This window comes from Macaca thibetana, chromosome 1, assembly GCF_024542745.1.
Source record: "Macaca thibetana thibetana isolate TM-01 chromosome 1, ASM2454274v1, whole genome shotgun sequence".
Classification (NCBI taxonomy): domain Eukaryota; kingdom Metazoa; phylum Chordata; class Mammalia; order Primates; family Cercopithecidae; genus Macaca; species Macaca thibetana.
In genome coordinates, this window is record NC_065578.1 from 8,366,834 (window position 1) to 8,379,704 (window position 12,871).

The window sequence follows — 12,871 nt, forward strand, 5'->3', positions numbered from 1 at the left end:
TATTCCCATTGTCCCTACTGTACAGATGAAGAAACTGAGCTCAAGGTCACACAAGTGAGAAGGGATGGCAGAGATCTGAAGCTGTGCGCGGAGGCGTGGCCAGCGTGTGCGCTCCAACTCCTAAATCCCTACTCTGGATATTGAAGACGGCAAGGACCAAGCCGCTCATTCTACAGATGGGGAAAAGCGAGGCCTGGGGAGTCCCAGAGCGGGTGCCAGATCATAGGGAGCTGCCAGCACCCCTGGTCCCCTCCACGACACAACCACGTCCCTCGGCCACTTCTGGGTCCTGAGCGCGTCTCGGACGCGGCAGGATAGCTGAAGGACGCACGGCAACCCAGCGGCCGAAGGGAAGAGCAGGGGCGGAGGCTCGGAGCGGACTTACCAACTCGCCCCGGAAGCTCCGAGGCCCCGCCCCGGCGGCCGCCAGCGGGGGGGCGTGGCATCGCCGGCGCCCCCGCCCCGCCCCCGCCGCGCGCGCCCCGGGCCCGGGCCCTAGTCTCGCTGCGCGCGAGGCCGCGGAGGCCTGAGGCCTGGGGAGGGGCGGCGGCCGGGCTGGCCTTGGCCTCGCGCCTTCCCCTGTGGCCGCCGCAGCCTCCGCGGGCGGTATCGGAGTGTTGTGAGGCGCGTGGCCGCGTCACACGCGCACCTGTCGGGGCGACGGGCCCTGCGGAAGAGGAGGTGCGGTCCGGGGCGCAGAGAAGCCTTCGGGAGCGGGCCGGGCCCTCAGCGCCGCCCCGGCCGTGTCCCGGAGGAGCGGCCCGCGCCGCCGCGCGAAAGGAAGTAAGCGCCCCCCACCGCCGGCCCCGCCGCCGCCCCCGCCCCCGCCCCGGCGCCTCCAACCCGCGCTGCCGCCGGGCCCGAGGCCGCGCCGAACCCCGGAGCCTGCGCTGCCCGCCCCGCGGAGCCTGGCTGGCGGCTTTAGGGCTGCTCAGGAGGCGGCCAGGGTCCCTCCAGGGTCGCTCCGAGCGGCCGAGCGGTCCTTTCCTGGGCTTCCCGGAACTGAGTTACAGGAGAGGGGGAGCTCCGTGCTTTACCCGGGACCTGCTTAGTCTTTGGCATTGATTGGCCCTCGGGTTTCACATAGCGTTTCCCGTACCCGGATCCAGTGAACGGTTTTCCAGAGGCAAACCTCTCTGGATGTCTGAAAATCAGTTCACCCAACCTTGAATGCTTAGCCAGAAGAGAGAACTGGAAAGAAGTGTCCTTCCCCACTCCCCCTGCACCCCCAACAGGCCCATGGATCATGAAAGGCAACAGATGAGGGAAAACTGGTGTCAAATGGGCATATTTTTTATTTTTTATTTTTTTAACTTTTTTATAAAAGATGGGGTATTGCTCGGTTGCCCAGGCTGGAGTGCAGTGGCACAAACACGGCTCCCTGCAGCCTCCACCTCTTGGGCTCAGGCCATCCTCCTGCCTCAGCCTCCCAAGTAGCTGGGACCACAGGCACGCACCACCACGCCTGGCTTTTTGTAGACAGTGGTCTCACTATGTTGCCCAGGCTGGTCTCGAACTCCTGGGCTCAAATGATCCTCCTGCTTAAGCCTTCCAAAGTGTTGGAATTACAGGTGTGAAGCACCACACCCAGATAGCATATTTTAAATTATGCATCATATCCCTTTAATTTTTCATCATTATGATTGGAAGGTCATGATAAGCTGTCTGAGTTTTTCCTTGGCATTTTTCTGTGGTGGATGGTTAGTTGTTTGTTTTTTTGTGTTTTTTTTTTTGGTGGGTACGGAATTTCACTCTTGTTGCCCAAGCTGGAGTGCAATGGCACGATCTCGGCCCACTGCAACCTTATCCCGGGTTCAAGCGATTCTCCCACCTCAGCTTTCTGAGTAGCTGGGATTACAGGCTCGTGGCACCACGCCCAGCTAATTTTATTTTTTAGTAGAAACGGGGTTTCACTGTGTTATCCAGACTTGTCTCGAACTCCTGACCTCGGGTGATCCACCGCCTCGGCCTCCGAAAGTGCTGGGATTACAGGCCGCACCCAGCTGGTTGGTTTTAACAGCAGTTCAAGAAGCTAGCAAGAAGGACTTCATTCGTGATGCTAATGGTTTAATGATAGAAACTAACATTTCTGGCCGGGCCCAGTGGCTCACTCCTGTAATCCCAACACTTTGGGAGGCCAAGGCGGGCAGGTCACTTGAAGAGTTCAAGACCAGCCTGGCCAACATGGTGAAACCCTGTCTCTACTAAAAATACAAAAATTTGCTGGGCCTGGGGGCAGTGGATGCCTGTAATCCCAGCTACTGGGGAGGCTGAGGCAGGAGAATCGCGTGAACTGCCCTGCCTCAGGTGGTGGAGGTTGCAGTGAACCAAGATTGTGCCACTGCACTCTAGCCTGGGTGACAAAGCTAGACTTCATCTCAAAGAAAAAAAGCAGCTAGGATTTCTTGGGTGCTTACTGTGTGCCAGGCATTGTGCTAAGTGCCTTGCTTCCCATTGACTTGTTTTCCCATTTTGTGGTTGAGGTACAGAGAGGTTAAATAACTTGTCTGAGGGCACATAGTTACTGAGTGGCAGGGATTTGAATCCAGAATATTCTCATGTAACCAGTTCTCCAAAAACTAGCCCTTGAAGGTCTTCCAGGTTTCAACAAAGCAACTGAGGCTTACGCATAATGTCTTCCTGATGTCAGAAGGAAGAACTGTGAAAGGCAAAGCGAACCTGGGAGGCCGAGGCTGGTTACCGCGGTTAGTGTTCGGAACAAATTGACTTCATGGAGCAGAGAAATAGCCTGTCTGGTTTAAACCACTGTTCAGTATCTACACTAATACAGTGTTCATTTTGCCATTCAGAGATGTAGTCACATTTTACAGGAAGGTTAGCTCTGGGACCAGACTGTCTGTATTCAAAACCTATCACCTCTAGTTGCTTAACCTTCAGTAAGTTATTTGACTTCTCTCTTTTTTTTTTTTTTTTTTTTTTTTGAGATGGAGTCTTGCTCTGTTGCCCAGGCTGGAGTGCAGTGGCACGATCTCAGCTCACTGCAACCTTCACCTCCTGGGTTCAAGTGATTCTCCTCCCTCAGTCTCCCAAATAGCTGGGATTATAGGCACCTGCCACCACGCCTGGCTAATTTTTGTATTTTTAGTAGAGACGGGGTTTCACCACATTGACCAGGCTGGTTTTAAACTCCTGACCTCCAGTGATCCTCCTGCCTCAGCCTCCCAAAGTGCTGGGATTATAGGCATGAGCCACCACGCCTGGCCACATTATTTGACCTCTCTTTGCCTTAGTTTCCTCTCTACTCACTGCTAAAATGGGGATAATCATGGGACCTACCTCATATGGTTGTGGCAAGATTTAAATGGTATGATGTCACACTGATAGCCGAGCATTTGGCATATAGTTAAATACTCCATAAATAGCTCTTTTATTATTAAAAGTATTGTTCCAAGTAGTAAGCTGCTGCTAATGTGTGCTGTGTCACAGTGCTTGAAGTCACCATTAGAGATGTATTCCTTTGTCCATATTTCAAATGCAGAAATGACAGTGGTCCTGTGCAAATGGGATTTATTTGTCCATTTAGCAGATATTTATAGAGCGCCTTCTGTATGCCAGGCCTTGTTTTGGATACTGGAGGTACTGCGGAGAACAAAACAAACAAAAGTCCCTGTCCTCATTGGCACGCACACTCTTGGGGGAAGGAATGGCAGACAATAGGCAAAATGAATGTAATTATCATACAGTATATTAGAAAGCGATGTACTGCAGAGAGAAATAAAGCAGGAGAGGAGGATGGGGGTGGGCGGTTTACAATTTTAGAGTGGTCTGAGTAAGCCTCACTGAGAAGATGACATTTTAGCAAAGAACTGAAGTTAGTGAGGGAGTAAACCACGTGGACATGGTGGGGGGTTGGCCAGGCAGAGAGAACAAGTGCAAAGGCCCTGAGGCAGGAGGCTGGGCAGCCAGAGCCTAGATGGGCAGGATGGTAAGAGAAGAGCTCAAAGAGGTAATGGGTGGGAGGCCACAATGTGTAGACTCTGCAGACATCTGCACAGAGGAATGGCATGATCCAGCTGGAGCTATAAAAAGGTCACTGACTGCCGTGTTGAGGCTCAACCATAGAGGGTCCAGATAGACAGAGGAGACCAATTAGGAAGTTCCTGCAGTAATCCAGACAGAGATGACGGTGGCTGGCACCGGAGTGGAGTGGTGGAAGGTGGTGAGAAGCAGTTGTATTCTACATAATTTTGAAGATAGAAACTATAGGATTTGCTGACAGATCAGATGACCTCAAGGTTTCTGGGTCTGAACACCTGGAAGGATAGAGTTGCCATTTACTGAGAATGGGGAAAGCTACATTGGAAGCAGGTTGGGAGAGAAATCAGTTCAGTTTTGTACATATTAAGTCTGGCAAACATCCCACTCATGCTCTCAGAATAGCAATTGACTGCATGAGTCTGGAGTTTAGGGGAAGTTCGGGCTGTAAATAATGACTTGGGCAGATAGGCAGTTGTGTGCTGGTAATGTTTACCAACTGACTCTGTGAGGGGTGGGGTTGCCCTGATTTATAGCCTTTGCCTATATCTGTGGTGTAAATATTCCCACATTGGCCAACTTCAAATACACTATAATAGAATATCTTCACCTCATAGATGCAGTGGATATAAATAATATCAAGAGCATAGATATTAGTGAAATGCAGTCAGATGATTAGGAAGTAATGAGTTTTGAGTATTTATTACCTTTTTAATTTATGTAATGAATTTTTTTTTTTTTTTTTTTTTTGCGACGGAGTCTTGCTCTGTCACCCAGGCTGGAGTGCAGTGGTATGATCTCTGCTCACTGCAACCTCCAGCAGTTTTCCTGCCTCAGCCTCCCAAGTAGCTGAGATTACAGGCACCTGCCACCACACCCTGCTAACTTTTGTATTTTTAGTAGAAATGGGGTTTCGCCATGTTACCCAGGCTGGTCTCGATCTCCTGGGCTCAAGTAATCCTCCCGTCTCAGTCTCCCAAAGTGCTGGGATTACAGGAGAGGTACCTAAAGATGGGAATGAGGATTCTCTGAGATGAGAGAGGAACAAGGACCCCAGAGCCCGATCTGGAAGCTTTTGTCCCCATTCTGGCCACGAGGGCAGTGAATGCAGATCAGAGGTCATTGATAGCAGGCTTGATTTTTATCTGCATTGATGGGTTCAGCATAAATGGACCAGAACAGGAAGAATGCAAAAAAGAAAACAAACAAACAAAAAATCCCCAAAAACCTTGGGTTGGCTATTGTAAAAAGACTACGCACATCGCCGTGTGCTTTAGTTTCAAATGATCTTTAGTTTGAACTTTTGTTTTACTCCCACATGTTCTTTTTAAAAAATTCCAAACTCATGGGTCATGATTTGAAGAAAATTTCCCTTCCTCCTGCCTGGCGCACAGAAGGTAACGTCAAAAGCCGGGAAAGGGAACAGGGCAGCAGCAGACATTGACCTTTACCTCCCAGCTCCTCTCTCCCACCCCTTGTCGGCTGGGCATAAGAGGATTAGAACTGCTTCCTCCTGTGGTTTACCAGAAAACGCTCTGCGGCTGGAGCTTCAGCACAGGCTGGGTCTGTCTGTGCTGGGTCTGGTTGGGGACAGCTGCATGCCTCTTCCGCTTGGGTGAGAACAAAGGCCGGAACCTGGATTCTGATCCAAACCCCCCTGGCTGGCCAAGCCAGTGCTCCCACCTTCTGGGATGTTAGCAGAGCCTTTTTACTGGTAAGTCTCTCCCAGGATGACTGGTAGGAGCCTCTCAGGAGTAGAGTTGGAGACAGTGAAGGATGCCCAGGACTGGGTTCATGTGCCCACAGTCGGCCCTGGCTCTAAGATGAGCCGTCAGAGGCAGGTCTTTTCCACCTCCCTACAGGATGCCCCCACAGCACTTTGTTTCGTAGTGAGTGTATTTCTGGCAAGTATCTTAAATAAGAATTGTAAATGAAATTGCATCCTCCACACACATAAGTCACAGCTTCAAGAGTTTTTGTCTTAACTGCTGAATGACGCACAGTTCTCAGCTCTTGGCTTCATATTTTAGTTCTGTTTCCCTGCCTGGCTGCAGAGGTCAAGGCTTGAAGCACTCATTTGCCTTATAGAAAAGTGGAGGGCAGTTCCCAGATAATAGGGTGCGGATCTCCTTTCCTCAGAAAACAGGACTTAGGGACACTAAAAGATCACACAGATCCTTTATCTCACCCTCCCATTTCCTAGTTGAGGAAACTGAGGCCCAGCCAGGCTAAATGACTTGTTCAAGGTTATGCGGTTGTTTAGAGGCAGGGCCTAGACAAGAGCCACCGCACAGTCCAGTTCCCAGTCTGATGCCCCCTCCTCTTACAGCTGCTCAAACTTCTCACTAAAGATTTTCTCACTGATTTGTTCATTTTTTGAAAAGAAGGGATTCATAGTTGGATAAGCCTTTGGAAGGCTACTTCCATGCTCTTTGACTAACTTCAAGTATGTAATTTCAGAAGATTTATTTCATAGGCCATTCCTCTCAGAGCAGGCAAGGAGGCAGAGGGGAGAAGTGCTTCAGAGGAAAACCTTCTGAGGCAGGGCCTTGCGGCATAAGGAGGAGGCATGGGGCCCAGGAGATGTGTTAGAGCTGTGGGTGCCTCTGCTCCAGAGGCTGGGGTCCCTCTGTTCCTGACTTTGACTTAACTGGACTTCTCTGGGCCTGCTTCTATCCCTGTCAGGACAGCAGGGAGGATGACCAAGCCAGCCTTCCTCCTGCTGCTTCCAGACTAGTCGGGAGTGTTGAGTTAGGAACCAGGGTTTGATCTCCAGTGCTGGCTGCAGGGCCTGGCTCTGTAGCCCCAGGAGAGGAGGGAGGTTCCCAATCTTTTTCCTGAGAGCAATGGTATTAATCCACCCTTGGGGACCAGGAGGAACTTTACATTTAATTAATTAATTAACATTTGTATAGCATTTTTGTCACATGTATCATCTGTCTTCACTGCCCCCACCCCCTACCCCCTGCCTTGGGTGATGGTATTTGCCCCGTTTTATGGATGAGGAAATGTGTGTGCTAAGGCTCTAAATACCTACCTGCCCTTATGGAAAGGTGGAGGGCGTCTCCCTGATTTAATTAGCCGATTTATTTAATTATTTATTTAATTTAATTTTTTTTTTTTTGAGACAGGGTTTCTCTCTGTCACCAGGCTGGAGTGCAGTGGTGCGATCGTGGCTCACTGCAGCCTGGACCTCTCAGGCTCAAGCAGTCCTCAGCCTCCTGAGTAGCTGAGGCTACAGACATGTGCCACCACACCCAGCTAATTTTAAAATATTTTTTGTAGAGGTGGGGGTCTCGCTGTGTTGCCCAGGCTGGTCTGGAAGTCCTGGGCTCAAGTGATCCTCCTGCCTCGGCCTCCCAAAGTGCTGGGATAATAGGCGTGAGCCACTGTGCCTGGCCTAATTAGCTGACTTAATTAGACCACGAAGCTAGGCAGTGGTCCTGAGCCCAGGTCCTTGCACCCAAATGCCTCGTTCTTCTGCTTAACTAAGGAAGCTGTTTAGCATCGTGACTGAGGCCCCAGGCTTTGTGGCTTGACAGTTTCCTTCACCTTCCAGTTTCCTTGTCTGTAGAATGACTCCTCACAGAACCCCCTCCGCAAGACTGTTGTGAGGAACGATTGGAACGGTGCCTTTAAGTCACCTGGCACACGCTGACTACTTGGTTAACACAGGTATTATTATTGGACTCAGGAACAACCAGTTTTTACAAGGGGATGGGCACATGAAACCATTTGAGACTGTTTCGAAACACCTGTGTTAGGACCTACCCTACGCCTTCTGGATCAGAATGTCTTTGTCTTGAGAAAGGCAGCAGGAGGCGAGGCACGCGTGTTTGTTCTGATGCCCTCCTTTGATGAGAATCGTTGCTCTGGTACTCACTGCTCAGTATTCCAGAGTCTTGCTGCTCGAAGTGTGCTCTTGGACCAGCTGTCAGCACTTCAGGTCCCCTTCCTTCTGCATCAGAATCTGCTTTTAAAAAGATCCCCAGGAAATTCAAATGCTCATTAAAGTTTGAGAAACACTGTAAAGGTTAAAAAACATATAATAAAACAAATATCCACACATACCACCCACACCCATTTAGGAAAGAGTTGTTCTCTAGTTGTTTTGCAAACACAGAGTAAACAATCATGTTGTAATACCCAGTATCTTGGATTTGTTTAAAGAAGTGCTGGGAACATAACAGATAAGGGAGGCCAACCTGAGAACCAGGGACCCAGAACAGGACTCATTAGGGAGGACTGTGGCAAATCTCAGAGTCAGAACAGGATTAAATAGAGGGCCAGGAGTCAGTTCAGGCCAGGTGGCCATCCATCACAGCTGTCTGCAGTCTTCTGGGGTGGGGACAGAGGTGCTGGCCCTTGGGGCTCCCCCACCTGCCCATGCCAGCACTCTGGGGGCTTAGCTCCTCCCTTTGTACCAGGCACGTCCAGAGCCCTGGCTACCCGGATCCGATCAGCAGCTCTGAAGCACAGCCTGCCAGCTGGCGGCTCCTCCTTCTCCAGGCTGTTCTCTGGGGTTCAGATTTCTCACTGGCCCTCTCCTGCACTGACCTTGCAGCTTCTCCTTCTTTCCAGACGGGCGATTGCCGGTTGAGGGAAAAATGCTTGAAGGGCCAAGGACAGGGACGGGAAAGCAGGAGGAAAAAGCAGAATGGTCCTGTGGTCCACGTGTGTATTTAGGGGTGAGGGCAGATACAGGGAGAGTGGGAGAGGAAGGCTGGGGAGTCACTCGTGTGGCCCCGATCCTCTAGTTAAAGCTCCAGTGATGGACGCGTCGTGTGTCCTATAGACTCTGGCTCAGACACTGTTGTTGGGTCCTCACCTTGGGTTGGTCACTCACTAGGACCCTCTTGGAGATGGATCTCGAGAGCGATGAGGAAGAGGCAGAGGGGACGGTGGGAGGAGGGGGTCGAAGTCAGGGTCAGGAGGCAGATTTGGTCCCATCTGTATAGCGATGGTGGAGAGGTCATTGGGTGTGTCATGCAGTGACTGCACAGTCAGTCCCAGCTCCCCTGCTTTCTTACCCTGGGACCTTCATTGACCTGAGCCTCAGCTTTACCATTTGCAGAATGGGAGAGCTATAACAGAACCCACCCCATGTGGTTCTTTCCAGGGTTCTTGTCTGGATTCATTGAGCTCTAATGCATGTAAGTACTTAGTACCTTACTTCATAGGTGGTAGGCACTGGCCTAAGCTCATTACAAGCATGAACTCCTTTTATTCTTATCACAACTCTGTGGTGTAGGTACCACTATTACCTCCATTTCAGGTGAGAAAACTGAGGTGCAGCCAGGTTAAATAATTGTGCAGTTACTAAGGGGTTGAGCTGGGATTCAGACTCGGGCAGTTGGTCTGGAGTCCATGTTTCCTGTCACTATGCCATCCCAGTTGTTAGTCATCATTTTGTAGTTGGAGCCCAGTAGACATGGAGAAGAGGCAGGTGAGAGGCGAGAGGAGGTGGTCCTACCCTCTCACTGTTCCAGCTGTCGCCTGAGGACCTGCCAGTATACCTAGGCTGGGGCTGCCCTGCTCATCCAGGTGACCTGTGCTCCTGGAGGAGACTGGCCTTGGTCATAAAATGGACAGCTCTACTCCCAGGCCTGCTGCCCTTCCTGGTGGCCTTTGCCACTTTCCTATGCTCCCGGCAGCAAAGTGGTTCATCTCTAGCAAGTGGTCTCTAACTTTCCCAGGCAGAGTCCCTGTCTGCAGGGCAGGCTCCCTACCCACTGGCTTCCTGGAACAGAAACCAGGCCGCCACGAGGGAGGGACAAGCTGTGGGCCTATAACATTTTCTCAAGAAACACGTGGTGGTTTCTTGCCAGGCAGGAAATGTTTGTTTCCACATCGTAGCCACCTGAACCATGTCTGATCCTTCCTTGTTCCTCGTCTGTCTCTCTGTGCACCCCAGGCACCCAGGCATGTGGAAGATGCTCATAGTGGTGATGTGCGTGGCCCTTCTGGGCTGCCTGCAGGCCCAGGAGCTCCAGGAACATGTCTCCATAATCCTGCTGGGAGCCACTGGGGACCTGGCTAAGAAGTACTTATGGCAGGGACTGTTCCAGCTGTACCTGGATGAAGTGGGGAGGGGCCACAGTTTTAGCTTCCATGGAGCTGCTCTGACAGCCCCCAAGCAGGGCCAAGAGCTCATGGCCAAGGCCCTGGAATCCCTCTCCTGCCCCAAGGACATGGCACCAAGTCACTGTGCAGAGGAAAAGGATCAGTTCCTGCAGCTGAGCCGGTACCGCCAACTGAAGACGGCCGAGGACTATCAGGCCCTGAACAAGGACATCGAGGCACAGCTCCAGCACGCAGGCCTCCGGGAGGCTGGCAGGATCTTCTACTTCTCGGTGCCACCCTTCGCCTATGCAGACATTGCCCGCAACATCAACAGCAGCTGCCGGCCAGGCCCGGGCGCCTGGCTGCGGGTTGTCCTTGAGAAACCCTTTGGCCATGACCACTTCTCAGCTCAGCAGCTGGCCACAGAACTCGGGAGCTTTTTCCAGGAGGAGGAGATGTACCGGGTGGACCATTACTTGGGCAAGCAGGTGAGCATCAGCGTGGAGCCTGCCAGGGCTAGGGTGAGCTGGATGCTGGTAGACCCCAGCAACAAGGCCACTCACTCATTGTGGAGCTAGGCCCCAGGGCGTTGTGAACTCAGAGCTCCCGTGGTCTCCTTGAGGGTAGGCAGGAGGCGAGGGGGTAAAAGAAAGACAGCAGCAGGGCAGGACTGTTGGGTCCTTGTCCATGTATCTGGCCTCTTTTGTCCTCTGCAAAGCCCCCATTCTCTTTGTTTCCCAGTCTGGGCTCTGGCTTCTCACGGTTGCCCTGCATCCTCTGTGGAGGCGGCCCAGCAACTCTGGTGTCTGGACCTGGCTTCCTGTTGGGTGTGCTGTGGGAATTAGAACGAGCTTTCTTCTGCACCCATCCACCTTTTTTTTTTTTTTTTTTTAAGACAGAGTCTGCTCTGTCCCCAGGCTGGAGTGCAGTGGCACGATCTCGGCTCACTGCAACCTCCGCCTCCTGGGTTCCAGCAATTCTCCCGCCTCAGCCTCCCAAGTAGCTCAGATTACAGGCACGCATCACCAGGCCCGGCTAATTCTTTGCATTTTTAGTAGAAATGGGGTTTCAGCATATTGGCCAGGCTGGTCTCGAAATCCTGACCTCAAGTGATCCGCTCGCTTCGGCCTCCCAAAGTGCTAGGATTACAGGTGTGATTACAGGGCACCCTGCCCCATCTACCTTTTTTCAAAATCTTTTTCTTCCTAAGTTGTGTTTTGAGCCAGAAGGTTGGCAACAAGAGCTTAAACCAGGGAGTAGTAGGACTCTAAGCCCTGGGCAGGGGCATGGGGTAACCTCCTGGGTGACACATGTGCGTTGACCAGTTCACTCAAAATGCCTTGGAGGCCCTTGGGCACATCCTGTCCCAGGAACCCCAGCAGAGAGCGCAGCAGCCCTGTGTTCTGGCACATGGTGCTGGTGGGCACAGGTAGTTGCTGAGGACAGGGACATGGCTTTCCATCCCACCCTGCCTGGAGTTGCCCATAGTAGGATTCCTAAGTAGTGGTCCTCAGAACTGGGCCAGTCCTGGGGAGATTTTCACTTGTTTATAGTAAGATGAGAAGAAATACTGAATGTGCTCAATTCGAAGCTTTTCTTGCTACATTTTTGGTGTTAAACCTGTCTTTATTTTATTAAAAATTGTAATAGAAGATAGGTAATTTTAACTATTTCTTTTCTTGGCAAAATACAAATCTGGTAACCCTTTGGAGGTCACTTGCAAGTTTTTGGAACCTTTACTGGCCGGTGAGATCCTGAAGTCCAGAACTGCTGCTCGGAGGGCATCTTCTGCTCTGAGCAGGGAATAGAGAGGTCGGAGCCCTTCCCAGGAGTCAGGGTTCCTCCTTCATCACGAGAGGAACCTGCAGCATGCCCAGTCTTCCTCCTGACAGGCCGTGGCCCAGATCCTGCCTTTCCGAGACCAGAACCGCAAGGCTTTGGACAGCCTCTGGAACCGGCACCATGTGGAGCGGGTGGAGATCATCATGAAAGAGACCGTGGATGCCGAAGGTGTGTGATTGGCCCGGCGCGCTCGGTCCCCCAGCCTCTGCCTGCCCGCCGTCTGCGGTGAGGCGTGGGGCACTTCTCAGAGGGAGGTTTTCTGTGGGCCTGTGGTCTCCCTTCGAGCCTGCCATGTGCCTAGCTCTGGACCGGGCTAAACCCCAGGGTGCCAGCTGGCAAAGCCCAAGTAGCCATTGCTGCCCATGGGGAGTGTATCGTCCAGAGAAGTAGACGTGGCACAGAGGCAGGAAACCACTGGCACGCGGTAGAGGCTGGAGTCCCCCTGAGATCCCCCTGAGTTTTTGAGTGTGTAGAGACCATGGGAGCTGCGTGAGGGCTTCTCCGACTGTGGTGCTTGCAGCCGTGGCACCCCCTGCCTGGGGTACTCCCTGTCGTGTCCCCCTCACCTCCTGACCCCTCTGTCGCTTGTTAGATCTCAGCTCCATGGCCCTCCAGGAAGCCTTTCTGAGCCCTGCAGACCCACTCCCCTCACCTGCACGGCGCCACACGCCTCCCTCCCCTGCCCTGCATGGTGTTACCCTTGCCTCGTCCTTTTCCACCCTGTCCCTCCTGCCAGCCTGTAGGCTCCAGGAGGACACCGCCTCTCCGGCACCTGCCACACACCTCAGACACGCTGAGTAAACACCCGGGAGGTGGGGGGCCCTGTGTTAGGCCCACCTCTGCCTTCAGCTGGGTGGCTTCAGCATGTCACTCCCTGCAGCTGTGAGATGAGCATGTCCTGTCAATGAGGACAGCTAAGGTCCCTTTGGGACCTGGCATTCTGTGATGGTAGCAAAGTTTTGGAGCATTG

At 52.3% G+C, this 12,871-nt stretch overlaps 1 protein-coding gene across 3 annotated transcripts in view; it reads left to right on the forward strand.

Moving 5' to 3' along the window:
* The first annotated feature begins 504 nt into the window (after positions 1 to 504).
* The window catches only part of H6PD (hexose-6-phosphate dehydrogenase/glucose 1-dehydrogenase), a 34,701-nt gene continuing 22,334 nt past the window's right edge, over positions 505 to 12,871 (forward strand). The window contains exons 1-3 of one of the 3 annotated variants that reach the window (XM_050788243.1): positions 505 to 783; positions 9,911 to 10,547; positions 11,952 to 12,069. In XM_050788243.1, coding sequence (XP_050644200.1) covers positions 9,921 to 10,547; positions 11,952 to 12,069 — 745 coding nt within the window. In that variant the 5' untranslated portion in view covers positions 505 to 783; positions 9,911 to 9,920. Of the gene's footprint in view, positions 784 to 962; positions 5,711 to 9,174; positions 10,548 to 11,951; positions 12,070 to 12,871 lie in introns of those variants that run through there. The other 2 variants (XM_050788235.1, XM_050788226.1) reach the window with 2 other exon arrangements.